This window comes from Trichosurus vulpecula, chromosome 2 (assembly GCF_011100635.1).
Source record: "Trichosurus vulpecula isolate mTriVul1 chromosome 2, mTriVul1.pri, whole genome shotgun sequence".
In the NCBI taxonomy this organism is placed as follows: domain Eukaryota; kingdom Metazoa; phylum Chordata; class Mammalia; order Diprotodontia; family Phalangeridae; genus Trichosurus; species Trichosurus vulpecula.
The window spans coordinates 88,466,953-88,493,353 of NC_050574.1; the positions used below are offsets into that span (position 1 = coordinate 88,466,953).

The 26,401-nt window shown below is 42.4% G+C and overlaps 1 protein-coding gene across 2 annotated transcripts in view; it reads right to left on the bottom strand.

The window, feature by feature from the left end:
* Positions 1-1,567: 1,567 nt before the first annotated feature.
* The window catches only part of PGAP2 (post-GPI attachment to proteins 2), a 34,719-nt gene continuing 9,885 nt past the window's right edge, over positions 1,568-26,401 (bottom strand). The window contains exons 4-7 of one of the 2 annotated variants that reach the window (XM_036742608.1): positions 4,719-4,971; positions 4,357-4,451; positions 2,262-2,370; positions 1,568-1,835 (exon numbers count right to left, since the gene is read on the bottom strand). In XM_036742608.1, coding sequence (XP_036598503.1) covers positions 1,705-1,835; positions 2,262-2,370; positions 4,357-4,451; positions 4,719-4,971 — 588 coding nt within the window. In that variant the 3' untranslated portion in view covers positions 1,568-1,704. Of the gene's footprint in view, positions 1,836-2,261; positions 2,371-4,344; positions 4,452-4,718; positions 4,972-26,401 lie in introns of both variants that reach the window. The other variant, XM_036742607.1, reaches the window with a different exon arrangement.

A 26,401-nucleotide genomic window follows, 5' to 3' on the forward strand; every position in this document is an offset into this window, starting at 1 on the left:
TTCCCCAGTGCCAAGGATCTTGAGCACCGGGTCCAGGCTACCTGTAAATATCCAAAGAGTTGTTAGTCTTGTCATTGACCCAAGAGGTTGAATGCCTGTGCATTCCTGGCCTGAAGGGGGATCAATGATAATAGTTTGGAGCTAAATGAGGAAAACTTCCAGAAGGCAAGAAAATAACCACAACAATATTGGCAACAAATTGACAACTAAATGTTCTACCACATAAATCTTAAAAGAACAGGGAGATAGATAGTGGAGGCTAACAGAGCTGAAGACCATCTTGTCCAATGCCCTTCATTATACAAAGAGGTAAACTGAGCCACTCAAAGGGGCTAAGACTTGCCTGAGGTCACTTAGTTGGTTAAAACTCAGGTCGCCTGGCTCAATCCTCTACCAGAGCAAAGGTACATAGTGTAGCTAAAAAGGACCTTAGAACAGAATACTTGATGCCACTTTAATTGGGGGCCTAATTCACTCTAGAAGGAAGGCCTAGTTCCCTGGAATCCTGCCATGCTAATGCTTCCAATTATACCTATGGGCACTAGGTATCTGTCACAAGACTCAGTTTTTTCACTGAAAACAAGGAGCATTCCCCAACCTTCAGTGCTTCCAGGACACATGGTCCTAGCCTAGGTAGGGCATTGGCAAAAAAAAAAAAAAAGTTTTTCTTAAATGTACAACCACAGTGCCCCTTAGGGAGGAGGAAAGTGATTGTACAGAATAGATGAAATTTGGAGGGGGAGAGATTTGAAGTGGGGATGGAGAGGAGTCCTTGGGAATGGAAATCAATGGGCCAGAATTAGGATGAGTAGAAGATTGACAGTGATGGGCTGAAGTAGCCCAGCAAACTCAGGGCTGGGTATATCTGTCCATCTATTGGTCATCATAAATGCCAGTCTATAAAGATTTGGACTGGGCAGAGAAAAGAAATCCTGAATATCTGGGACAAGTTCTATGGGGGAAATAAAGACCATGAAAATAATCTGGTGACACTCAGGAAGTATGGCCCCACTTGAGGCAAACCATACTGTGACATCACCAACCCTCAAAATGGAGCCAGGGGAGGGGCCTTAGAGGTCATGTAATCCAAACCTATTACTTAACAGAGAAAGTAACTAGTTACTAGTTACAGCAGTAACTAGAACCCAGGTAAACTGACTTCCAGTCCTAGATCCACTCTCAGGGGCAATTCAAAAGGGAAAAAGTCACCATTTTGGGAAGGGGCATAACAGGCTTAGTAGGTAGCAGTCCAGCACTTCATGTTGCAGTGACGGTACAAGGGGAGATTTTTCAGTGCTGATTATGTGTCATTTAGTTGGGTACCTCTTCCTCCTCCTCCATCCATGGCCTCCTTACACCTAATCCCAGTGAGCTGGTCTGCTATATCCCAAAGTTACCTAGGCTCCAGACCGGAAGCTGGAACATGGGAGCAGAGGTTGGGAGAATAGAGGGGAGGAGCCTGGGGCAAGGGACTGAGGTATCTCTTGGCTCACCCTTCTAGCCGCCCCCCCCTTTTCTCCTCCCTCCCTCCACCCAGGGCCCAGCAGAGAGACGACACAGAACGGGCTGGGGGCTAGAGTTCTATATTTTCTCCATCAGGTTTTGGGGTGGGTGAATCTGGGGGATAGGGCAGGGAGTGCATTCTCTGTCCCCTCTGCACCCTTCTAATCAGGCTGGGTCTTCTTCAACATGGTCCAGCCTGGCTCAGAATCTTTTATCTTCTGTCGGGGAGGTAATAAACACCTCTTTGTTCCCGAAGTCCCAACAGGCAGTCATGTGGAAGCCCATGTTAGTCAGAACCACGGTGTACTCAAGGACCGCAAAGATGGTGTACACTGAGAGTAGGGAGAAGGAAGGGAAGTGAACAAAGTGGCCCAGAGAGCCCTGCCTACGATCCACCCCAGTGTAGCCTGGGAGACCAACATGGGAACTTAAGAGTTAGTGCTGAAAAGGACCTTAAAAGAACATTCTAATCTAATCCCCTTATTTTATGGAAGAGGAAACTGAGGTGCTGAGTAGTGGTTTGTCCAAGATCCCCAAAGAGACCCAGTCCTGATTCAATTCCAGGGCTCTTTCCACCACACTGCAACAATCACTAAGATGCATCAACACACCCTCAATCAAAGGCTACCACTAGAGACCAATGCCCCCACAGTGGTCCCACCACTCTTCTGATCCAGACTTTCCCTTGAAGAGAGACCAGACAGGTCCCTTGCCCATTGCACCAGCAGAAACAACCCTGGACCAGGCCCCAACCTCACCTCCTGGCTCACAGTACATGTTGTGTCGGAAGTAGACAGCTAGGGCCATAAAGAAAGAGACAAAGTTGACAATAAAAAGTCGTTGTTTCCAGCTGTAGGACTTACGTTCCTGAGGGATAAATAAATAACTGGTTACTTGAAGGGTCCTCCAATGGGGAGGGGGATCCCCCAAGGGCAAGATTGTTTCTCCCCCACTGCCCAGAACAAAGGTACCTGACCACAGCAGGCATTCAGTACAAGGAGGCATAGGCATTCTTAGTGGATGTGTTGGGGGTAAGCATGGGGAACCATGCAGGATATAAACCTGTTGCTTTTCTCTTGCCTCATAAGAGCCTTCTCTTCCAGAGAACCCACAGAAATCGAGCCATCTACCAGCCCAGGCCTGGGTCTGAATGGATCCTCTACTCTGGCCTCCCCAACCTTTTAAGCCACCCAGAGCCACTGCCACTAGGACTCCCTCCTCTGCAGTTACTGGGGAAGGAGGAAACCACAGGGGAAAGAGAGCGGGTAGAGGAGCCGTTAGAGCAGCCACATCCCCCTGCCCCCATCACCCGCCTGCACCCAACCAACTCCTTCCTGTCATTCAAACGTGGAGGCCTACCCTGTGGCTTCCAGGGCCCCAAGTCCTACAGTCATCTAGGTCTTCACCCTGCCTTCATCTCTATATTTCCTGGTACCCCATTTCCCCAATCTCCCATCTTCCAATCTCTCCATTTCCTATGTCCTCATCATTCCATTTCTCTGTTGCCCATTTTTTATCTCCATTCCTCATCTCCATGTGTCTAACCCCACCCATCTTTCCATCCCTTCATCCCTCTAGTCTCCATCTCTCCATCCCACACCCTACCCCCATCCTCGTTCCTGGAGTCTTTGGTTCAAGCAATGTGAGGTTTGTCCCATCCCAGACACTAGGACCACTTGCCTCCCTCACATCCAGGGGAAGACTTGTGCAGTGGAAGAGTTGGAGAAAGTCTTATTGCTTGGGGGCACAAGAGAACACCCGACTGCCATTCCGCAATTAACTTCTGCAGAACTGGGGCAGTGGGGATTGGGGGGCGGGGCGGGGCAGGACAGAGAAGAAAGTTTCTGTCTCTGGCAGGGGCTTCAGTGCCTTCACCCCAACATTATCCTTTCCCCAATCTGGCCTGGAGCCAATCTGCTCCCACCCAGAAGGCTCTGGCCAGGGACACACTGCCCCCTGGTGTCCACATCCCACCTGGACCCTCAGACTAGACAAAAGGATTTTAGAGTGGGAGAAGCACACCTGGGAGACAGAGGTGAATAGCCAGGATGCTGATTCTGTGAGGGATCTAGCCCAAGAGGCAAAGGGAGAGCCAGGGAGAGCCAGAGAGAGGCAGCCAGAGAACCACAGAAATGGTCAGAAGCAGTGGAAGATACATTGAAAGCCAGAGATCTTAATTGTAATAGCCAAAGAGGATGGTGATGATCAGAATGCACATTTCCCTAATGGTCATGTTTTCTCTGACTGACAAATCATTTACCACAACCATATGAGGTTGTACCTGGTTTAAGAATTTATAGATGAGGTTACTGAATCTCAGAAAGATGAAGTCATGCTTAAAAGATGGCCAGAGAGACTGAGATATATTGAGACAGAAATGGCTTTAAGCAAAGAGGGAAATGCCAGAAGACAGCTAGAAAACCTTCAATAAGGCTGAAGAAAACATGTGCTTAGGAAACTCCAGACACTCCCAAGCAGAAATACCTTCTGGCAAGTCCTCCCAAGTTCTGTCATTCCTTGTAATTCCACGTCACACATTTCTCGGGGTTCTACACTACCCCCCCCAACCCCAGCAAGAACCCTTACCTAAGTCCTTGACTCCTGATAGTTCTGGTTTCTGACTTGTCCTCCTTCTCCCCATGGCCTCAGTACCCAGACCCCAGTGTGGACCCAGACTCTCCTGATACAGGCTCTCCTGTTCCCTCTGAGGGTTCCCATCCCATGCCCTTTGGTCCTCTATATGCCACCCTCCCAATCCCGAGTTCTGTCACCCCACCCTTTATTCTGCCCAAACCCAGTTCTCAAGCCCCCAAGCCAAGAAGAGAGAGCAATGATGTTTACCTCCAAACTTACTGTGTGTTTCTTCGTCAGACGCCACAAGATACAGGTTAGCAGCATGTGGCCCAGAGCTGCTGCGATGAACACGATGAAGGCATTCTCATGGATGGCTAGAGAAGGAGGGATTAATGAGCTTGTCCCACTCCCCTACAACCCGAGGACCCTCCCCACGGGGGTCCCCATCTTATCCCAGGCCTCCAAGTCTGGACCCCTCAGGCTCAGGCGCCCTGAACATAGGAGCTGTGTCTCCCCCTTAAGACTGTCACTCTCTGAGGGAAGGGGTAACGTTTTCTCCTCAGCCTGGGGGCTCCATGAGGACAGGTGCCATGTCTCCCCCTCAGAATGGGGACTCCCAATGCCAGGCTTAGGCCACATACTGAAGTCCTCTGAGGAGGAGACATAGGTGAGCAGAAGCAGGGCCACATTCTCCAGAAGGTTGAGACCCAAGTTGAGAAGGCAGAGCTGGTCATAGCCAAAGCAGGGTGAAGGGCAGCTCCTGTAGTAGTTCCAGTAGACAAAGGCCACCAGGAAACGGGGGGCAGAGTGCAGGCCGATGCAGAAACGCCAGACGTAGCGCTGGGGCACTTCCCCACCAATAGCTGAACTCACCGATGGAAGGTAATTGGGCACCTAAGGCAAAGAGGGATGGGGTGGAGTGGGCCAGGCCTTGGAGGGGTCCCCAGGATGGCTCAGCCTCCAGGGAAAGTATGCAAACATGGCCACTCTATCTTACAACAAGCTGAAGGCTTACAAAGTATTTTCCTTACAGATGAAGAAACAGAGGCTCAGGGAACAGATTTAATTTGCTCACAGCCACACAACTAATGGATGTCCAAAATGGCACCATCATCCTTGCTGTAATTGTTATCATCGGAGCACCGTCACAGACATTCACCCAGGCGTGTCAATGAGCCACAGAAATTTAAGAAGGTTTTATTACTGACACCACTACTCGTGTCCTTCAAGGCCCACCTCCTTTGTGCAGCCTTCCCTGACCACCCTAGCCCAGGATGATACCTCCTGCATCCCTGCCAGTAAGGACCACATGGTTCTCAAGCACCCTGTGCTGTTCTCCTCTCTCACCAAATATAGGGCTATCTCCCCAGCCAGGCCAAGAGCTCGATAAGGGAGGGCTCTATGTCTATTCCTTCCCCCACCCCGAATCAGACACACAGCCTTGTTGAGTCATCGGAACCTCAGCTTCAGAGGATTATAATAGGTTACCTACACCCAGGGTTGTTGTGAGGAAAGCCCTTTTTGTAAATCTTACAGAGCTAGAAATAGGTAAGTTATTATTATCATCAATTCCCAGGCCTCCAGATGGAGCCACAGGGAGAAGGAGAGTGGACCCTGACATATCTACCTTTCCAGTATCATTTTCTATCCATCTCCTCACTGTACTCTGTGCTCAGGCCAAAATGGGTTAATCTCAGTCTCCCTAAGAAGGCTCTCTTGCCTCTCTGTCTTTGTTCACATTATATCCTAGGCCTAGAATGGCCTCTCTACCCCATTTTGCTTTCATTTCAATTCAATTCAACACGCATTTATCACATGCTTGCTCTGTGCAAGTCAGGTGTCCACGTTAGAGTAAACAGAGAGCTAGCCTCAGAGTCCGGATGACCTGGGTCCAAATCTCCCATCGTGGCTGTATGACCTTAGGGAAGTTACTTAGTCTCTTGGAGGTCGAGGAAATTTTTTATAAGTTGCAAATCAAGAGATGAAGCTTTATCATTGCAAATTCCCCACATGGATGAAAGCACAGATATAGTCCCCTTCAAAAATGTGCAAGGGACTATTCTGGATACTGGAAGAATGGAGTTAAAATCTGAAAACTCCCTGCCTTCAAAGAGCTTACACTCCCCTCATGGGATATAACACAGACTTAATCAACATTTATTAAGCAACTACTGTATGCCAGGCACTGTGCTAAGTCCTACAGAATCCATAATGATAAGACAATTTGAAAAAGCAGAACGTTAACAACAGGACAGGGTAGAGGGAATTAGGAAAGGCTTTCCAGTGTAAGGTGACACAAGATCTGGGTCTTGAAGGAGGTTTGAAAGCGCAGAAGTGGGAATAGAGTGCCCTCCGAGTCTGGGAGGACAACCCATGCAAAGTCATGGAGATGGATGATAAGAGCAATGTAAAATAAGATGGAAAAGGGAGTCAACAGATAAGTTATCAAGGTCCCTAACTGCCAGGCTGAATGTAAAAGGCAAAAAGGAGGCAGTGGAAATTTTGAGCAGGGGAGCAACATGGTTAAACCTATATTTTAGAAATGTTCATTTTACAACAGTGTGGAAAATAACTAAAGAAGGAAGAGACTGAAAACAGGGAGGCCAGTTAGGAGTTAACGCAATATTTCAGGCAAGAGGTGATAAGGGCCTGAACTAGCGTAGCGATCATGTGAATGGTGAGAAGGGCACTGATAAAAATAACTGCCATTTCTATATGAATTAATCTCATTTGATCCTTACAAAACCCTCTGAGACAGATCCTACAGGCACAGGTACCCCTATTTTACAGATGATGAAACCGAGGCTCAGTGATTTGTCTACAGTCACACAGCCAGTAAGTAACAGCAACAGGTTTGAATGTCAGCCATGTTAACTTCAGATTCAAAGTTCTATCCAGTATGCCACACTGTCTCTCGTACAAGAAATATCACAGATGCAAGAAATGTTACGGAGGGAAACTTAACAAGACTTGGCAACTGATAGGATATAGGGGATGAAGGAGAGGAAGGAGTCAAGGAAGACTCCTTGAGTAAGAACCTAAGTAACTTGGTAGAAAGATAATACCTATAACTGAAATAGGGAAGTTTGAAAGGAGGACAGATTTAGAGGACAATAATGAGTTGGTTTTTTTTCAAACATTAAATTTGAGATGTTGATGGAATGCCCCAATAGAATTGTTAGCAGGCTGACAGTGATGTGGGACTAGAGTTCAGGACAGAGAACAGGACTGGATATAGAGATTTGGGAGTCTCCTGTATACAGATGCTAACTGAACCCATGACAGCTGATGAAATCACCAAGAGAGGGTACAGAGAAAAAGGAAAGCCCAGTACAAAACCTTCGAATACACTCACACTTAGCGGTGGGAGAAGGAAGATGATCCACCAAGGGAGACTTAGAGTGCTCAGTCAGAGAGGTAGCTGGAGTCCCTAAAGAGGACAATGTGAGGGAAGCAAGGAAAGAAGAGCCAGGAAGAGGAGTGGGTAGTCAACAGTATTAAAACTCTAGAGAGGTTAAAGAGGATGAAGTATGAAAAAATAACATTGGATTTAGCAATTAAGAAATTGTTAGTAACCTCTGAAGAGCAGTTCAGGGGGGAGTTATAGGCCTGATTGCAAAGGTCTGAGAAGTGAGTGGAAAATAAGATAACAAGGGTATAAACAATACTCTCAAGAAATTTGGCTGTGAAAGGGAGAAGCCATATAGGACGATAAGAATTTGAGGACAAGGCAGAGTCAAGGGAAGCTTTTTTAAAAAGGATGAGGAAGACTTAGGCATGGTTTAAGTGGTAAAGAAATGCTAGTGGATAAAGAAAAATGAATATGAGTGAGAGGAAATGATGGAAGAGGCACATTGCCAGAGCAGACCAGAGGGGATGGGATCAATGATACAAGTAGAAGGATTATTCTTAGCAATCTCTTCTCCAGAGGCAAAGGAAGAGAGAATAAGGAGTGATATAGAGGGACTCTCAGCTAGAGAGAAAAGGGGAATCATTCTGAATTCTTACCTCAAAATGCCAATTTTTCCAAGAAGTTTCCCATGATCCTTCAACCATAATGATTTTTTCTTGGGATCCCATTTTTTCTTACTATCTCTGTGATCTACCTATCACATATTAGTGTGCCTTGCTTTGTTTGTGTCTTGTCCCCTACCACACTGTGAGTTCCTAAAGGCACAGACCATGTTTTAGCTAAATTTTGTTACTAAAATCCAACCCCATCCACTGCCACATGTAACCCAGTGTTCTACATAGAGTTGGTACTTGCACAATTCAATGTATAGGGTCATAGCTCTAGAGCTGTAAGGGTCCTCAGAAGGTATCTAGTTTTACCCCATCATGTTATAGAGGAACTCAGGCCCTCATATGAATATGTCCAAGGTCACAGAGGTAGAACCTGAATGAGGTGAGATCTGGACCCAGTACCTCTGATTCAAGAGCCAGTACTGTCTCAGTTGTATTGAGCTGCTTTACTAGGCATAGACTACATATTGACGTCATCTTTCTCTCACCCTCTCCGCATGGATCCCCCTGTAAATACCCCAACATTGTCTTTCACAACCTTAAATTGAGATCTTTAAGTTAACAATGAGATTGGTAAAACAGAGAATAGAGAGCACCTTCTGGTTAAAAAGATCCTTCCACTCCCCTCTCTTCCTGCCTCTCCCCCTACCAATATTATCCCTGAAATTCTACCATTATTCATTCTTTTATTTTAAGGCATTAAGCATCTTTGGAGTTATCTTAGACTCATAATCACCACAGAACTTAAAGTTGAAGAGTTAAACTAAGAGTTGAAAGGAACATTAAAGATCATTCTCCTTCCCAATCCTAACACATAGTGAGTCCCCAGGACCTGTCCCTTCTCCCTTTCCAAATCTCCCTGTCCATTCCCTCTCTTCTCTATCCACACAAACCCCACCTGAGACCATAAGCCCTTTTATCCATATCACTGCAGGCTCCTTCTTCCCATTATTCCCTCTCTGCAGGAAGCCAGAGTCATCTTTCCATAGCCTAGATCTGATCATATCCCTGCCCTGATGAAGAACCTGTCCTGGCTCTCCATAGCCTATAGAAGAGTCCACATTACTCAGCCTTGCATTTGGGGACTACAGAGTACTGCCTCAACCTTCCACACCCACTTCATTTGCCTCCCCTCTTTAGCTAAACTGGACAACTCACTGACCCTACAAATATAACCTGCAAGTTTCCTATCTATCCCTCTACTTAGAGCTTAGAAAGCCTCCACCTTCATAACTTCCCTTTAAGACCCAGAGCTTTCCCCACCTCTTCTTAGAATATTAAATGCCCTGCCCCCCAGCCCTCAAGGACCCCTCCCTCCTCAGAGCTCCTACAGCTTTTAGGGACCACACTACCTCTGTATGAAAGTTTCATCTTCCCAACAAGACTAGGGGATCAGGAGAAAGAGGGAAGGAAAGGGCCTTAGTCTCTTCCTCCTTCTGTCTTTGTCACAGTGTTATTTGAATGGGGTTCACATGGGAGGAGGAAGGCTTCAGAACACATTTTTGACACAAGAAGGAACTAAATATTGAAACCCCCCCAGACCACTGACTAGTCATGGCAGATGGGCAATAAGCTATGGAACAATAAGCTATGCTGTGCAGGGTTACCCAAGACAGACAGGTCATAGTGGAGAGTTCTAACAAAACTCTAACCACCTGAGACAGATATGGCAAACCACTCCAGTGTCTGCCAAGAAAACCTCTATGGAATTATGAAGAGCTGGACACAACTGAATGGCTGAACAACTATAAGGTACTGAAAGCACTGACTTGTTCAGAAGAGGGGATACATTTTGTTAGGGGAAGTGAGGGGAGAGATCCCTTTGCCAAAGATCTCTGTGTTCCCACTCCCCTACCCCAGTTCAAGAATCTCTTTTCCATCAGCCTAAAATTCTGGCACTTGTGCCTCTTCTCTTAGAGCCTAGATCCTTGCCTGGAAAGGCAGAGCTAGAAAGGGCCTTATAGATAATCCTCTCTCTCCTAGACCACTGCATTATCCTCCAATGTCTCCCTCTCCAACATATCCTTTAAATACTGCTTGACTAACCTTCCTAATGCACAGACGAGGGAAGTTATAACAATTAGGAAGCAATGACAGCAAACCTAGCATTTGTACGCTACTTTAAGGTTTGTGAAGCCTTTTAAAGATAAAGCTCATTAGATCCTCACAACAATCCTGGGAGGAAAGCGCTATTATTACCGTCATTTTATAGTTGAGGAAACTGAGGCAAATAAAGGTTAAGTGACTACCCCAGGGTCACACACCTTACAAGTATCTGAGGTAAGATTTGAATTCAGGACTTCCTGACACCAAGTCCAATGCTCTAGCCACTATTCTACCAAGTTGCCGCATATCTCTAGGTCTAACCATGTTCCTCCTCAATTCAAAACCTTGCAAGGGCTCCCCATTGTCTACCAAGTAAAGTTGGCATGCCTTTTACAATCTGGCCCCAACTTACTTTTCCAGCCTTATAAAATATTAATTCCCTTCACATACTATATAATTCATCTAAACTCGACTACTAGCTATTCCCTGATCCCTCTCCTATCTCAGTACATTTGTGCAGACTATCCCTCATGACTGGAATGTGTTCCTTCCTCATCTATCTTCTGAACAACTTCTCTTCCTTCAAGTCCCAGATCAGATACCGTCACCTCCATGATATCTTTCCCAATTCCATCACCTAGAAGTGATCTCTCCTCTCTTCAAATTTCCCATATCATATGGAACACTTTACTGTAGACTTTAGAAGGGATCCTACAGCATATTTTTAAGTGATGGGAAGTTTCTCCGTGGTGAAGGAAAGGGCTGATTGACTGAGAATGAAACAGGGAATGTAAAATGGGCCAATGAGCTTGATCCAGTACACTCATTTGGGTAAAGCCCTAACCACTTGATGGATATTCTGGTGCAGAAAATTTATTCATATTTGGGACCAGCTTGGAGTTAGACACTCAGGCCTAGAGAGGATCCCAAGCAAAGATAAGACTAGAGAAACCTTAGTTCAAAAGAATAGCAGAGAAAATTGAGATAACTTACTATCTATGACTGGGCACATTTCTTCTATATGCCTATCTAATGACTATCCCTTAAGTTACTATTTCTGAATCTGGATATTGTCTTGATCCTTGTGAATAAACCTTAGAGAAGACACATAGCACTACCGCAGGTAGAAAAGAAAAATGGGAAGCTGAGATATCCCAGATATAGTAGTGGAAGAAAGGGGAAGAAGGTTATAAGGATCAGGTTCCATTGACCTTTGAGAATCACAGAAAAATCCATATAGTCTGTCCTAGGGGTGGGGAACCTGCAGCCTCAAGGCCACCTGTGGCCCTCTAGGTCCTCAAGTGGGGCCCTCTGACTGCATCCAAACTTCACAGAACAAAGGATTTGTTCTGTAAAACTTGGACTCAATCAAAAGGCTGCACCCAAGGACCTAGAGGGCCACAGGTGGTCTTGAGGCTGCAGGTTCCCCACCCGTGGTCTATCCTGCATCGGTTTCCCTTCCTGACTGTACTGCTGACTTTTTAGACTTTAACATCAGGCCTCACCCTGGAACTTCTCTTAGCGTCTGGGACCTCCTCACCCTGGAGTTGTCCATTTCATTTTGGCTCAGCTCTGTTAGGAAGTTTTTCTTTACAACAAGCCTGTTTCTCTACCCCTTTCCTCCACTGCTTCCCCTGCTGTTCTACCCTTTGGGGAAAACAGAACAAATCTAATTCCTCTTCTATACTACAGTCCTTTAAATAATAGAAGACAGTGATCACGTCTCACCCCACAAATCTTCTCTTCCCCAGGTTAAACACTCCTGATTCCTTCAATTGAAAATATCCTAAGTGGGGCAGCTAGGAGGCACAGTGGATAGAGCACCAGCCCTGGAGTCAGGAGGATCTGAGTTCATATCCAGCCTCAGACACTTGACATTTACTAGCTGTTTGACCCCAGACAAGTCACTTAACCCCAACTGCCTAGCCAAAAAAAATATCCTAGGTGAAGTCCCTCTAGCCTCCATCCTATGCTGTTTGCATTCCTGTGACTATGCTCTAGCTTGTCAATGTCCTTCCTAAAACATGGATCGAGAACTGAGTAGAATACTACAGAGATCATCTAACCAGGAAAAAGCCCAGAGAGCTATTTGTGTAGGAGGCCCTTGCAAACTATAAAATCTTAAAGGCAGAGACTATGCTGGTTTTAATCACTGCACCTGCTGAGTAGGCCTTGCACAGAATAAGCACCTAGTAAATGTTTATCAAATTCAATCACTGAATTTTAAGAGACCGTAGAACAAAGAAATATTAGAGCTCAAAGACACAGCAGAGATGACTGAGTTAATCACCTTTTCATAGAGGAGGGGACCCGAAGGGGAGAAGGCATTTGACCAAAGTCACAAAGTAAGTCAGATACTAGGACTAGAACCCAGTCTATTGGCTCTCAGCTCAGGGTTCTCTGCAACAAGTATCTATTTCCCCAAAAGAGTGACATCCCCATCTGGGGATGAATTGACCAGAGGCAGGGCAGGCTTGGGCCCAAGGCAGAGACAGAAGGGCAGAGAATCCTTGTACCTTCCTCTCTCCAAGTTTCTTCTTCTTTCCTTTTGTGTCTCTTAAGTAGCTAGAGCTCTCTCATCCTCTCTAGTAGCTCTATCTAGTTCCCCCTTTCTGGTAGAACATTTCCACCCACCCCCATTCCACTGACCCCAGCACTTACCCCACAGTCAGTAGCCACTGTGTATTCAAAGTGGAATAAGAGTGACCAGAGGATGCAGAAGAAGAAGCCGAAGACGGGGAAGGTGATGACCCAATAGGCCAGAGAGGTGAAGCGCATTCGAAACACAGTCCCTTCAGGGTCCAGGGGCTGAGAGGCCATGGGGAGCATCCTGAGGGGGCCTGAGGGGACATGAGGAAGGAGGAGAGACCAGGGCCTGTGGGACTACTGAGATTAGGACTCAAGGAAACCTGACTCTTACAGAGTATTGGGAGAGAGCCAGAAGTCAAGAGAAAGAGAAAAACAGAAATGGACAGAGATACAACGAGGAAAAGATTGAGAGAGATACATATACTTATTGACTGACAAAGAAAAAGAACAATAGAGAAAAAGACAGAAATAGAAACAGAAAAAGACTGGGGAGGCATATGAGGGAAAAAGATATAGAGAGATTGAAACAAAAGAGATATAGAAAGAAACAATAAGAGAAAGAGAGAAGGAGAAGCAGAAAAAAAACATTTTAAAAGACAAGAGAAAATAAGAGACCAAAAAAAAAAAAAAAAGGACAAAGACAAAGACAGGGAGAATACAGAATAGACCTAGGAGCTAGAAGAGGCCTTAGATGATCAGATCCAACTCCTGATCCTAGAGAGAAGGTAACTGAGACTCAAAGACTGGAAAAAAACTTGCCCAAATGGGCCAATGGAAGAGCAGGGACTTGGATCCCACTCTAACCCAAGGTTTCTTCCCTTAGATCATGCTAGTGTAGGGGAGAGGGGGTCTCAGGTACTTATCATCTAATCTGGTTTAACCACATTCCTGCTCAGTACCAAAGAGTGACCATGGAGTGGCCTGGGAGAGCAGCTGGGGAAGAAGCATCAAAGGAACCGCCCCCACTGTCCCATCCCATTCTCAGGCACAGCCAGATCTCAGCTATGGCCCAGCAGCTCTTATTCCACCCAAGTCCCTACCTGGGCTGGACGCCAGGGCCCCAGGGCCTGGCATTCTACCTCTCTGAGTCTTAGTCCTCCCTCTTGCGAAGCTTTTTGTGGATTAGGTAAGAGAGGTTCAGGATGCATCCTCTCTCAGCCTGGGCTCTCTTGCTTTTGGTAGGGACAAGGGCTAGCATTAGCAACTTACTGCTGCCCAGCCCTTGAATATAGATGAAATTAGCCTTGATCCCCTCTCCCTCAAATCATAAAAGCACAGAACAGGGCTGAAGTGGACCTTGGGGACTATCCAGTAGAATCCTCTTATTTTAGAGAGGGGTAAGCTGAAGGACCAGGAAAGGAAAGGGACTGTCCAAGGCTACACAGTGAGTCAAGAGGCAGAACTGACACTAGAAACCTGACTTTTAACCCAGGGGTGGGGAGCACAGTTTCCCTTCGAACAGCATCTAAAGGGCTCCAGATCCGGTATGGAAGCTGGAGCTCCAACCCTGAGAAGATGCCCCGAGCCCCAGGAAACCAAACTAACAGGGGAATAGTGCTGATTGTGGGATCCCCTTGATTCCCAGGAGAGAGGTTACTCACACTTTGCACCTGGCAGAGCAGAGACTGGGCTCAAACAGTGATTCCTGGATTCACAATGAGGCTAGGTTGGGGCGGGACTTGGTTTCCAGGGTCCTCCTTCCCCTGCCCACCCTACAGGCTACCATCTAGCCAATCCTTCTCTTGCCATGGCCGTGGTTCTGCCCACCTACTCCAGGAAACTGGCCTCTGTCCCATCTGATAGCCACACCTCCTACCCCCTGGAACAGATCTCTCCCAAGTATCACCCTCATCTGACACTGACTGAATCTAGAAGCACAGAACCTACAAAGGCACAGATTGAATCTTAACCCTGACTCCAGACCCTAAGTGAGACCAGATGTTGGCCCCCAAATAAACCAAACTCTGGTCACAAATACATGCCACCCAAGACATTACATCATCTTAGAATATCTAAGAAGAGCCCCTTACTCTTGAGGCTCCCTATCTGGCACACTAGGCTGACCTGAGGACACATTCTCCACCCATTTCTATAGTTTGATTCTTTCCTTCCACATCTTGGAACTTAGGGTATCTCTATCAAGTCTTTGTATCGCTGCTCTCCCAGCAAGTGGTCCTCACTTTGGGAACAGATCTGGGAAGACTGAATCCATGCCAAGCCACTTTGATGTGGGGAAATACAGAGACTGCTTCCCTAATGGGCTCCATGGGGCCCGGGGTCATGTTTTGTCTAATTCTGTATTTTTTTTCCTCAAGCCTAGCACAGTTTTCTGCATACAAAACACATTTTAAATAAATGTTTGATGACCAAATTGTTGAATGACTGAAAGGAACTGAACTTCACTTGGGAGGTGAGACAGCATCTCCTCCACTAAGAGTGTGGGAACCTGTGGTTCAATAGAAACGGACTGGGGTGGGAATGGAGCTCCACACTGAGAAAGAACAATATTTCCTTCTATTTCAGTTCCACCACAAGGGCCTTGTTTTGTGTTTCTCTCTTTAGTTACCAAGAAAGACTCACAGAATCTTTATAGTGGAAGAAACCTCAAAGGGCATTTTGTCTACCCCAAACCTAAAAAGATATTCTCTCCACAGCAATTTTTAAACCCTCTCCATCTAGCTAATCCATTCTTCACACCACTGCAAGACTCAGATATTGAAATGGTTCGGCAATTTACTTGGTTTACTTGTTTGCCTCCAATGATGATCATGTCCTATCTATACCTGCTCAGCCAGTCCATCTTTTGTCCAACTCCTCCCATAACTTGGCGGCAAGGGATCTACCCAACTCACTGGAGCTCTTCAATGGTTTTCCCCAACACCACAAGGCTGCCAGTTGAGCACTCTAGCTGTCCATCTATCATCCCTTGTCATTGCCAGACCAATCTTTAGGCACAGCTCTGGTCATGTTATTCCTTTTCTCAAAAATCTGCAGTAGCTCCGTATTGCCTCCCGAGTAAAAAGCAAAATCCTCTGCCTGGCTTTTAAGGTCTTCCACAATCTAGCTATTGTTTCACTTCTACCTCTGCTTTGAACTTTTCCCCCCTCTCCACTGTATCATAGTTATGTATGGTACCATGTTACATTGTACTCTCCTTGATGGCAGGGTCTATTTTGTATCTATTTTTATATCCTCAGTGCTAAACACAGGGCTCTGCACATGCTAGGTGCTTAATAAATGTTTTATTTATAAAGGAAAAAGGATGCACATGTATAAAAATATTTATAGCAGCTCTTTTTGTGGTGGCAAAGAATTGGAAATTGAGGGGATGCCCATCAATTGGGGAATGACTGAACAGGTGGTGGTATATGAATGTAATGGAATACTATTGTGTTATAAGAAATGATGAGCAGGTGGATTTCAGAAAAACCTGGAAAGACTTACATGAACTGCTGTCAAGTGAGGGGAACAGAACCAGGAGAACACTGTACACAGTAACGGCAACACTGTGCAATGACCAACTTTGATAGACTTAATTCTTCTTAGCAATACAATGACCCAAGATAATTCCAAAAGACTCATGATGGAAAATGCTATCCACATTCAGAGAAAGAACTATGGAGTAAAGCATACTGTTCTCTCTTTTTTGTTTGTTTGTTTTTCTTTCTTGTGGTTTTTTCCCTTTTGTTCTGATCCTTCTTTTACAACATGACTAATATAGAAATATGTTTAATATGATTGTATGTGTATACTTTATATCAGATTGCTTGCTGTCTTGGGGAAAGGGTAGAGAAGGAAGGGAAGGGGGGAGGGGAGAGAAGAAGAAACAAATTTGAAACTCAAAAACTTACAAAAGTGAATGTTGAAAATAAATAAATGTTTTATTGAAATAAAGAAGGATTTGCATGGAGAGTCAAGAGGATGTTCAGGGTCTGCCGTTGGTTGGTAGCAGTGTGGGGGAAAGACTCTGGGACAAGAGGCTTTAGAACTAGACTCTGTAGTTGCCCTGGGCCACTTGTCAGTATTTCTTCAGACATCCTGAGCCTATCTTCATTATCCCTCATACTTTTGAAAGACCCTTTCCTTCCATTCTCTTGTTTGTTCATAATCAATTCATTTAACTAAAAAGGAAACAGAGGTCTGGAGAAGAAAAGGACTTGCTTTTGTTTCAGGAGCTGGTCCTAAATTTAGAAGTCAACATGAAGAAAATTTTCAAAGCAATGACAACTGTCCAAAAGTGAAATAGGAAAAGGCATTGAGGTAGGAGAGTGCAGGGAGGAAGTCAGGGAACAGACTAGCTTGGCTAGAACTTTGAGTACACAGAAAGGAACAGTATAACATAAGGTTGGAAAGGCAGGGTGGCATAGTGTATGGAAGGTCATAACTGTAAGGAGCAGGATTCTCAGTATAACTTAGTAGGCAATAGGGAGCTACTAAGGATAGTGAGGAAGGAACATGACCTGATTCATGTCTAAGGAAGGTGAGTTTGGTTTTCCCTTCAAGATCCCTTCAATTTCAGAGACTCTATGATTCTCTGTTTACTAGGCCATCTGTGGAGAGGTGGAAGTTCATGAGGCCTGTTCTCTTTGACTCTGTGTGACTTTGGACAAGTTGCTGAACCTCTCTGGGTCTCAGTTTCCCCATCTAAAACACAAAGGTGGGATAGATGACCCCTAACGTCCCTCTTCTAATTCTAAATCTATGATTCTATGAACTTCACTAGTACAGTGGAAGGAGGACAGATTTGAGAAAAGAATTCACATGAAAACCATCAGTTAGTGGATTGCATGCTCAATATAAGGCAACATTGAAACATGGCAACTAAAAATGTTCATGTGACTATAGGCTGCATAAAGGAAAGCACAGTATTCAGGTTCTGTCCAGAGTCCTCTCCTCTTTTCCCTCTATCCTCTTTCTCAATAGCCTCATAAGATCCCATGGGTTTAAATATCATTTCAGTGCGGATGAATCTCAGGTCTAGCTATCCCACTCCAGCCTTTTTCCTGAGTTTCAGTCTTTATCACTACTAATAAGGCAACTAGGTGGCACAGTGGATAGAATGTTGAACCAGGAGTCAGGAAGAACTGAGTTAGAATTTAACTTCAGGCTGAGGTACTTACTAGTCATGTGACACTGGGCAAGTAATTTCACTTCATCTGCCTCTGTTTCCTCAACTGTAAAATGAAGATAATAACAGAACCTAACTTACACGGCTGTTGCGAGGATCAGATGAAATACCTGGAAAGTACTTAGCAGAGTGCATGGCACATAGTAGGCACATAGGAAGCATTAATAAATGCTTATTCCTTCTTTCCTTTCTTCCTCCCTTCTTCCAAACTTCTCTATTTTCTTTAAAGGCAGCACCATCCTTCTAATCTCCCAGGTTTGTAGACTTCTCATTTACTCTCACTCCAAACACCCACCCAGCTGCACACAGCTTGCTATTTCTACCTTCCTAACATCTCATATCTTACCCTTTCCCTCCACTCACACAACTACCTTAGGTTCTCATCGCCCTTCTCCTCAATTATTAGAAAGCTTATTAACTGGCCTCCCTGATTCAAGTCTCTCACCACTTGTCTATCCTACACAATTCTGCCAAAGTGACTTTCCTTAATTGTAGAGCTGACTAGATTATTTCCTTACTCAACCAATTCCAGTGGCTCCCTCTTACCTTTAAAATAAAATATAAACTTGGTTCAGCTTTTAAAGTCCTACGCAACCTGGCCCTGACCTATCTTTCCTCCTCTCTGGACATTAATCTACCCCTGTACTACGTGACCTCACCAAACTAACCTTCCCTCTGTTTCTCAGATACAACACTCCATTCCCCCCTGGGCCCTTTGTTTTGGCTGTCCTACATGCCTGAAATGCACTCTCTCCTCATTCTGGCCCCATAGAGTCCCCTCTCTTCCTTCACAATGGAGCTGAGGCAGCACCTTCTGCATGAAGCCTGTCCTGCCCCCTAAAGAACTTTGTATTAGTGCCTTCCCTCCCAACCAACTTTGTATTAAAATACTTTGGATATATTTGTATGTATTAACTTTATGGTTTGCTATATTTAATAAATGTATACATACATATAGGCATATTGTGTATATCTATTTGCTACCTCTCTTGCTACCCTCATTAGAATGTAATCTCCTTGCAGGGCATGCAGTTGGTGCTTAATAAATAGTTGTTGATGGATTGATTTCTTGAGTAGGAAGGTAGGAGTCTTATTTTCTTCTACCCTAGTCATACCACATCTGGAGTAGTGTGTTCAGTTCTGATTGTTGCATTTTACCACAGACAAGGACAAACTGGAAGGGATTCAGAGAAGCGTCCATGATAGTGAGAGGACTATAGAACAGAGAGAGTCCATACAAAGACAGCTGAAGGAGCTAGAAATGTTTAAGCAGAGAAGAGATGACTTATTTGAATACAAGACAGTTATTCTCAAGTATCTGGAGAATTATCATGCACAAGAGAGATTAAGCTTGTTTTTTTTGGCTTCCAGAAGGCAAGGTCATTATAGAGAGAAGGTACAGAAAGGCAAAGGCAAATTTAGCCAAAATGCAAGTGATAACTTTTCAACAGAGCTCTCCAGAAATGGAATGAGCCAATTTGAAACATATTGAACTCAACGGGTAGGCTGAGTCAACAGAATAAAAATGACAATACTACCTAAATTAATTTACTTAGTGCCATACCAAACTACCAAAGGAATACTTTATAGGGCCAGGAAAAAAAAAACATTCATCTGGAAGAACAACAGGGCAAGAATACTAAGGGATTGATGAAAAAAAAGTAGAAAGGAAAGATTTCTAGCAGTACCAGATTTCAAAATATAGTACAAAGCCATAATCACCAAAACATTTTGGTAATGGGTAAGAAATAGAGAGGTTGATTAGTAGAACAGATTAGGTACACAATATACAGAAGCAAATGAGCATAGTAACCTAATATTTAATAAGCTCAACGATCCCAGATATCCCAGGCAAGAACTCACTACTCAAAAAAAAATTGTGGAGAAAACTGGAAAGCAGCCTGGTGAAACAAACAAACAAACAAATAAAAACACCGAAGTATAGACCAGGGGCAGGGAACATGCAGCCTCAAGGCCACAATGTGGCCCTCTAGGTCCCCGAGTGCTACCTTTTGACTGAATCCAAACTTCATAACAAATTTCCTTAATAAAAGGATTTGTTCTGCAAAACTTAAACTCAGTCAAAAAGGCTGTGCTAGAAGGCCACATGTGGCCTTGAGGGCACAGGTTCCCCACCCCTGGCACAGACCAAATCTCACATGGTATACCAAGATAATCTCCAAGTAGGTATAAATAATTTTGTCATAAAAGGCAACATCATGCCCAAATTAGAGGTGCATGGAAGAAATTATCTGTCAGATCTTTGGAGAGGGGAAGTGTTTATGATCAAATGAGAAATAGAGAGGTTCACAGGAGGTAAAATGGAAATTTTTGATTACATAAAATAAAAAGATTTAAGCATAAGCAAAACCAATTTGGCTAAAATGAAAAGAAGAACCAGAAACTGGGAAAAAATCTTTGCAGCAAATTCCTCTGATAACTGTCTCAATTTTAAGATGTATAGGGAACTGAGTCAAATTTATAAGAATAAGAGCCATTTCTCAATTGATAAATGGTCAAAGGATCTGAAAAGGGAGTTTTCAGAGGAAGAAATCTAAGTTATCAATAGCCACAAAAAATATTCTAAATCACTGATAATTAAAGAAATGCAAATTAAAACATTCTGAGGCACCCCTGACATACATCAGATTGACAAAAACAACAAAAAAGAAAAATGACATGTTGGAGGGAATGTGAAAAAACAAGTACATTAATGCACCATTTGTGGAACCATGGACTGGTTCAGCCATTCTGGATAACAATTTGCAACTATGCCAAAAAAGCTATTAAATTGGGTATATCTTTTGACCCAGCAATACTGCTACTAAGTCTATATCCCAAAAGAGATCAAAGAAAGAGGAAAAGGACCCATATGTTCAAAAATATTTATAGTAGCTCTTTTTGTGGTGGTAAAGAATTACAAGCTATTGAAGGGGTACCCATCAAATGGGGAATGGCTGGATAAGTTACGGAATATGAATGTGATAGAATAGTATTATTCTGTAAGAAATGATGAAGGGGATGGTTTCAGAGAAACCTAGAAAGACTCATATGAAGTAATGCAAAGTGAGGTAAGCAGAACCAGGTGAACAATTAATACAATAACCATAGTGTAAAGATAGACTTAGAAAGATTTAGGGACTCTGATTAACAAAATGACCAATCACAGTCCCAGAAGCCTCATGATCAAATATGCCAGCCAGCTTCAGATAGAGAAGAGACAGACGTAAGCTTTATGTTTGTGGACATGGCCAACGTGGAGGATTTGTTTTGCTTAACTATACATGTTTGTAAAAGATTTTGTTTTTCTAACTTTCTCAATGGAAAGGGGAGAAAAAGAGGTGGGGAGGAGAGAATCTGGATCTGAAAATAAAATAAAATTGAATTTCTTTTTTAAAAAGTACTGAGCTCTCCATCACTGTAGATACTGAGCATAAAGCCCTGGACATAGTATGCATTTAAAGAATGTTTATTGAATAGTCTTTTCAAAAGAACGTTTTTAAGTAAGTGGTCAAAGGCTATGAAGAGGCAAATTTCAGAAGATGAAGTAAAAAGTAATAAAAGCCATATGAAAGAATTCTCTAAATCACTAATATGAAAAGAACAAATCAGAACAACTCTGATTTTTCACATCACACCCATTAAGTTGTTGTTGTTCAGTCATTTTCAGTCATGTCTGACCCTTTGTAAACTCATTTGGGGTTTTCTTGGCAAAGATAATGGAGCAGTTTGCCATTTCCTTCTCCAACTCATTTTACAGATGAGGAAACCAAGGCAAAAAAGGATTAAGTGACCTGCCCAGAGTTACACAGCTAGTGTGTGTCTGAAGTTAGATTTGAATTCAGGAAGATGAGTCTTCCTGACTCCAGGTCTGGCACTCTATGCACTATGGTGCCACCTAGCTGCTTCAGCTCATTGGATTGGCAATATGAAATTGAAAATTGATTTTAATTCTATTTTAATTATTTAATTCTATTTGTGTAAACTTAATTAAGCTTCAGCATAAGTCTACTATTCTCCTTCCCTCTGTGATTTTTAAATCCCTTACCCATGCAAGTATGGTCAGGTAGGGGCAGCTAGGTGATATAGTAGATAGAGTGCCTGCTAAGAGTCTAGAGCACCTGAATTTAAATTCAGCCTCGGACACCACAGAAAATACTATCGTCCCTAAGTCAGGGTCTTTGGCAACTGAGGACCCACTGACCCCTCTTATTGGTAAATGCCAGGCCTACCAATAAAGGGAACATGTCTGGAACTTTATTGCCTCAGTTTACCTTAATTTCTATCATGACAGTTGACAACAATGAAAGGATCCAAGTGAGGGATCCTGAATCCAAGACAAGCCCCTCAAAAACTCCCTATAAAGCTCCAGTAGATTTCTACTGAGGGATATATTTCACAGAGAGCCACCCCAGGAACAGATTCCCCCTTGGGTCTCACTCAACTTCTAAGCCAAGGTACTGTAGGCTCTTTCTCTACAGGAAGAGCTGGTGGACTATGTAGGTTCCTCCTCTACAGGAAGAGGAGGTGGAATCTGTAAGCTCCTAAGAAAGAGTTGGTGGGTCTGTAGGCTCTTTAGTGAGAGCTGGTGGAAACAGAGGTCTAAAGAGTATTAAATGCACTATCGACTAGCTTCTATTGGGTGTTTCTAATTGACTACCACAATCCCTCAATTGGACATAAAGCGGAATCCCAATTACTGCAAAATTTTTTGTCACTTTCTTTTGAAGAAGTTGCTAGGCACAGAGTCTAGAAGAGGGAGTGCTTTATTTCTCTGCTAGCAAGGTCTTAGCTTTCATTTTTAGCGAGAGTTAAAGAGGAAAACGCTTGTCAGGCGGTACTTCTGTGTCTGTATCTTTTTGTGTTTCTGTGTTGGGATAGAATAAATGAACTTTTCTTGGGAGCTCGAAAAATAAGCATATCCATAAGTATAGAACATAATCAATCTTAAACATAAACTGGCCATGAATTGATTGTGTTTGTGAATGTTGCATCCTTGTGGTATCTCAAAACTGTAGAGTTTTAGGAGAAGAAAATTATATACAAATTGCTTTTATTGTTTTAGAGCGGGAGGTTTTTCCACTCTAGTTTTAAAAGTGTCAAACCACTAGCAAAAAAAAAAAAAAAAAAGGAAGTCAGTTTCAGTAAGATTTCAAAGACAGTTTACAATTTGAACTTTCTTCATCACAAAAGGAGAAGAGTATTCAAATTGAGGAGAGACTTGGGGTGAGTAAAGAAATATTAAGCTTAAGTTAAAATTTATTTTAAATATAAGGAATTATAAATCCATCCTTAACTGGGTTCTGAAACTAAATTTTGTAGATTATGGCTACTTGTGCTATCCATCCCAGAATCTGGAATATTTTTCAATTTTCAGAAGATACTTCTAACTGCTATTTTTTAAATAATAAAATTCAAGTGATCCACATGACACCTAAATTATTAATTTAGCTTTTGTTAGCCTGTTTCAAGTAGAACTTACAAAGCATTTTTAAAAAAGAATTGCTCATGGTGGCATGAAAAGGGAATTGATGAGTTAAAAGATACAGCCTATATATGGGAAGAGAGACAAAGAAAAAGAAAGATCTAAGCCTAGGGCCCAGGCTAGATGTTTCTACTGTCTGAAAGAAAGTCATGTTGCTAAGAATTGCAAAAAAGAAGAGGTGGGTGTATTTGTGGAACAGGTATTACACAAAGAAGAAGGATTTGAAGAATAAAGATAACCCTTAAAATAAAACTAGCCCTAGGGAATATTAAATATAGATTATTGCTGTTGAGCTTAATTTTCATGCTGTCACCCAACATTTGACATCAGGGCAATATGTTTAGAAACTGCAAAAATAAGTTTTTGTCTTTAAAGTATAATTTGATCAAGATTTCTCTATATTGGCCTTAAATGGAATATATTTAAAATGTCAAAAATTAATATTTAAAAACATATGCTATTATTGTAAAAACACTATATAAGAATATTGTTAGGAATTGAAAAATGCAACTCTCTTGATTTGGAAATTACCAAATATTAACATAATTGGAAAAAGAAAAAAACTTTACTAAATATTTAACTGGGTATTTTAAAGAAAAGATGGAAATATTGAATCTACAGATACTTTATCTAGATTCTGAAAAGTGAAAAGTGGATCGACTTTTACTTGGTCTTTCCCCAGACAGTGATGAGCTTGTTGTTTAAAGAGTTTACAAGTATCATTAAAAAGACGCAGGCTTCTGGAACAGTGGGCAATTCTCGGTCTTAAGAACTGCCTCCACAAAAAGAGAAAGACTTGTGACTGACTAACTTAAAAGTAAGTAAACTTCAATTTGCAAAAATGTTTTATGAACTTAATTATTTAAGTAAACCAGAGACAAAGACCTAAAGATAGAGATGTTTAAAATACAGGGTTTTTGTTTATACAGATGAAGGCAAAGTTATTTTAAAATTATGTGTTTTTAAATGTAATAAGGACAACTAGGGAACTAAAAAGAAGTTACATCAAGTGCTTTACTCAAACAGTAGTGCCTTTTCTAGTCATCAGTAAACTGGCCACTTAACATATTGCTGAAATCACAATGGATATTTTCAATTTTTATTTGAATAAAATATGTTACTTACATGTGGAAGGAACTGAATGTTAGGCCAAAAGGGGTAAGCCTGTTTTAAAAGTTAGTAAGCAGTGTTAGCCTCTGCAGCACTGTCTGTTTTAACAGCACTTGAAACTTGTTGATTTTCTAATTTTCCTTAAACTCAGAAAAACCAGTATACCATCTAAGCACAATATTGTTTTATTAACTATATGAGCTAGTTGACACTGAATCTTATCGAACAAGAGATTAATTTTAAAAATAATTAATTGATAAGTATTGAAATTGCAAAGGAAAAGTTCAGGAAAATTAGTTCTACTGATGATCTAGGATATTATTAGGAAATTAAATAGAAGAGAATTAAGAAAGCTTTTCCTGTTAGCAATTTTAGACAGACACTTGTTGGTGTTCAGTTGTTTCAGTCATGTCTGACTCTTTCTGACCCCTTTTGGGGTTTTCTTGGCAAAGATACTGGAGTGATTTGCAATTTGTTTCTCCAGCTCACTTTACTGATAGAAAATTAAGGCAAACAGGGTTCCGTGATTTGCTTAGGATTAACTGGCTAGTAAGTGTCTAAGGCCAAATTTGAACTCATGCCTCTCTGATGCAAGGACCAGCACCCTACTCACTGTGTCACCTAGTTGCCCTGTCATAAAAAAAAAAAGAAAAAAAAAGAAAAGAAAGAAAGAAGGAAAGAAAAAGAAAAAACCCTTCCCAAGGTTAATACTGCAGAAAATGGCAAATGCCACTGGGTGAAGTGAGGCCACCTTCTTAAGGCATGCAGTGAAGCTACATTAAAAACACAAAGGAATAGATTCAGCTCTTTGAGTGTTTTAAATAGAATAAAGAAAAGGTTTATAGGAATGTGAAAAATGCCAGCAGGAATCTCTGAAAATAAATCAAATCAATAACAAGCGGCTTTAGATTTTAAAATGATGGTATCTAATGGCCCTGAATAAATTGAGATTTTGAATGGTATTATTTGTGATTGTAAAACCAGAGATGATTTAACTTGTTAAAGTTTAACTTAAAACTAATTAAAGGTGAGATGTGTTCTCCTATTAGGGTAATTGTGGTAAATTAGAACTTAATACAAACTTCAACGGCTATTTGGCATTGTGACCCATACTGGTTGCCTGACCTTAAGCACGTTTTTCACCTCTGTTTATCATAGTTTATCAATCTGTAAAGTGGATAAAAATAGCACCTAACCCCCAAGGTTGTTGGGAGGACCAAATGACTGTGAAATGCTTAACACAGTGCCTAACATAAATCTGGTAAATCATTGTATTAGAAATATTGTTAGAAAAGTAATTTTCTCTTTTTATCTGAATTCTCTTGGGTTATAGATTCAATCGTTTAAAAAATTATGTAAAAATGTTTGAAAACTAGTTATTTATAAGTGGAAGAGATAATGGTAATAATTTGATAAATTTATATAATAATAAATATGATAAAGCAAAAATCTTAAGATGTCCTTATCTATGAAATGCAAAGTCCTAAGATCTTAGCAGCCCCGCTAAAGGGTGGGGAACTTTCGGCCTCAAGGACACATGTGGCCTTCTAGGTTCTTGGGTATGGCCTTTTGATTGAGTCCAAGTTTTACAGAACAAATCCTTTTATTAAGGGGTTTTCTGTGAAGTTTGTATTTGGTCAAAGGGCCACACTTGAAGACCTAGAGGGCCACATGTGACCTTGAGGCCACAGGTTCTCCTCCCCTGGTTTAAGTGATTAAATTTGAAAAATAGTGCTGGAGTCTTGCAACATATGAGCAACAGGGCAAAACTTTAGTATGTCTAAGATTTCAAAAACTAGCCCCACACACAGGTTAGAGCGTGGTCATTTAATTTTAGTTGGGAATGATAACAATATATTTTAAGGTTCCCTGTACCCATAAAATCATGGATCTATCTAGAAGTTACAAAGAGGAGCAAGTCAATTCATATCTCTCAAATCATA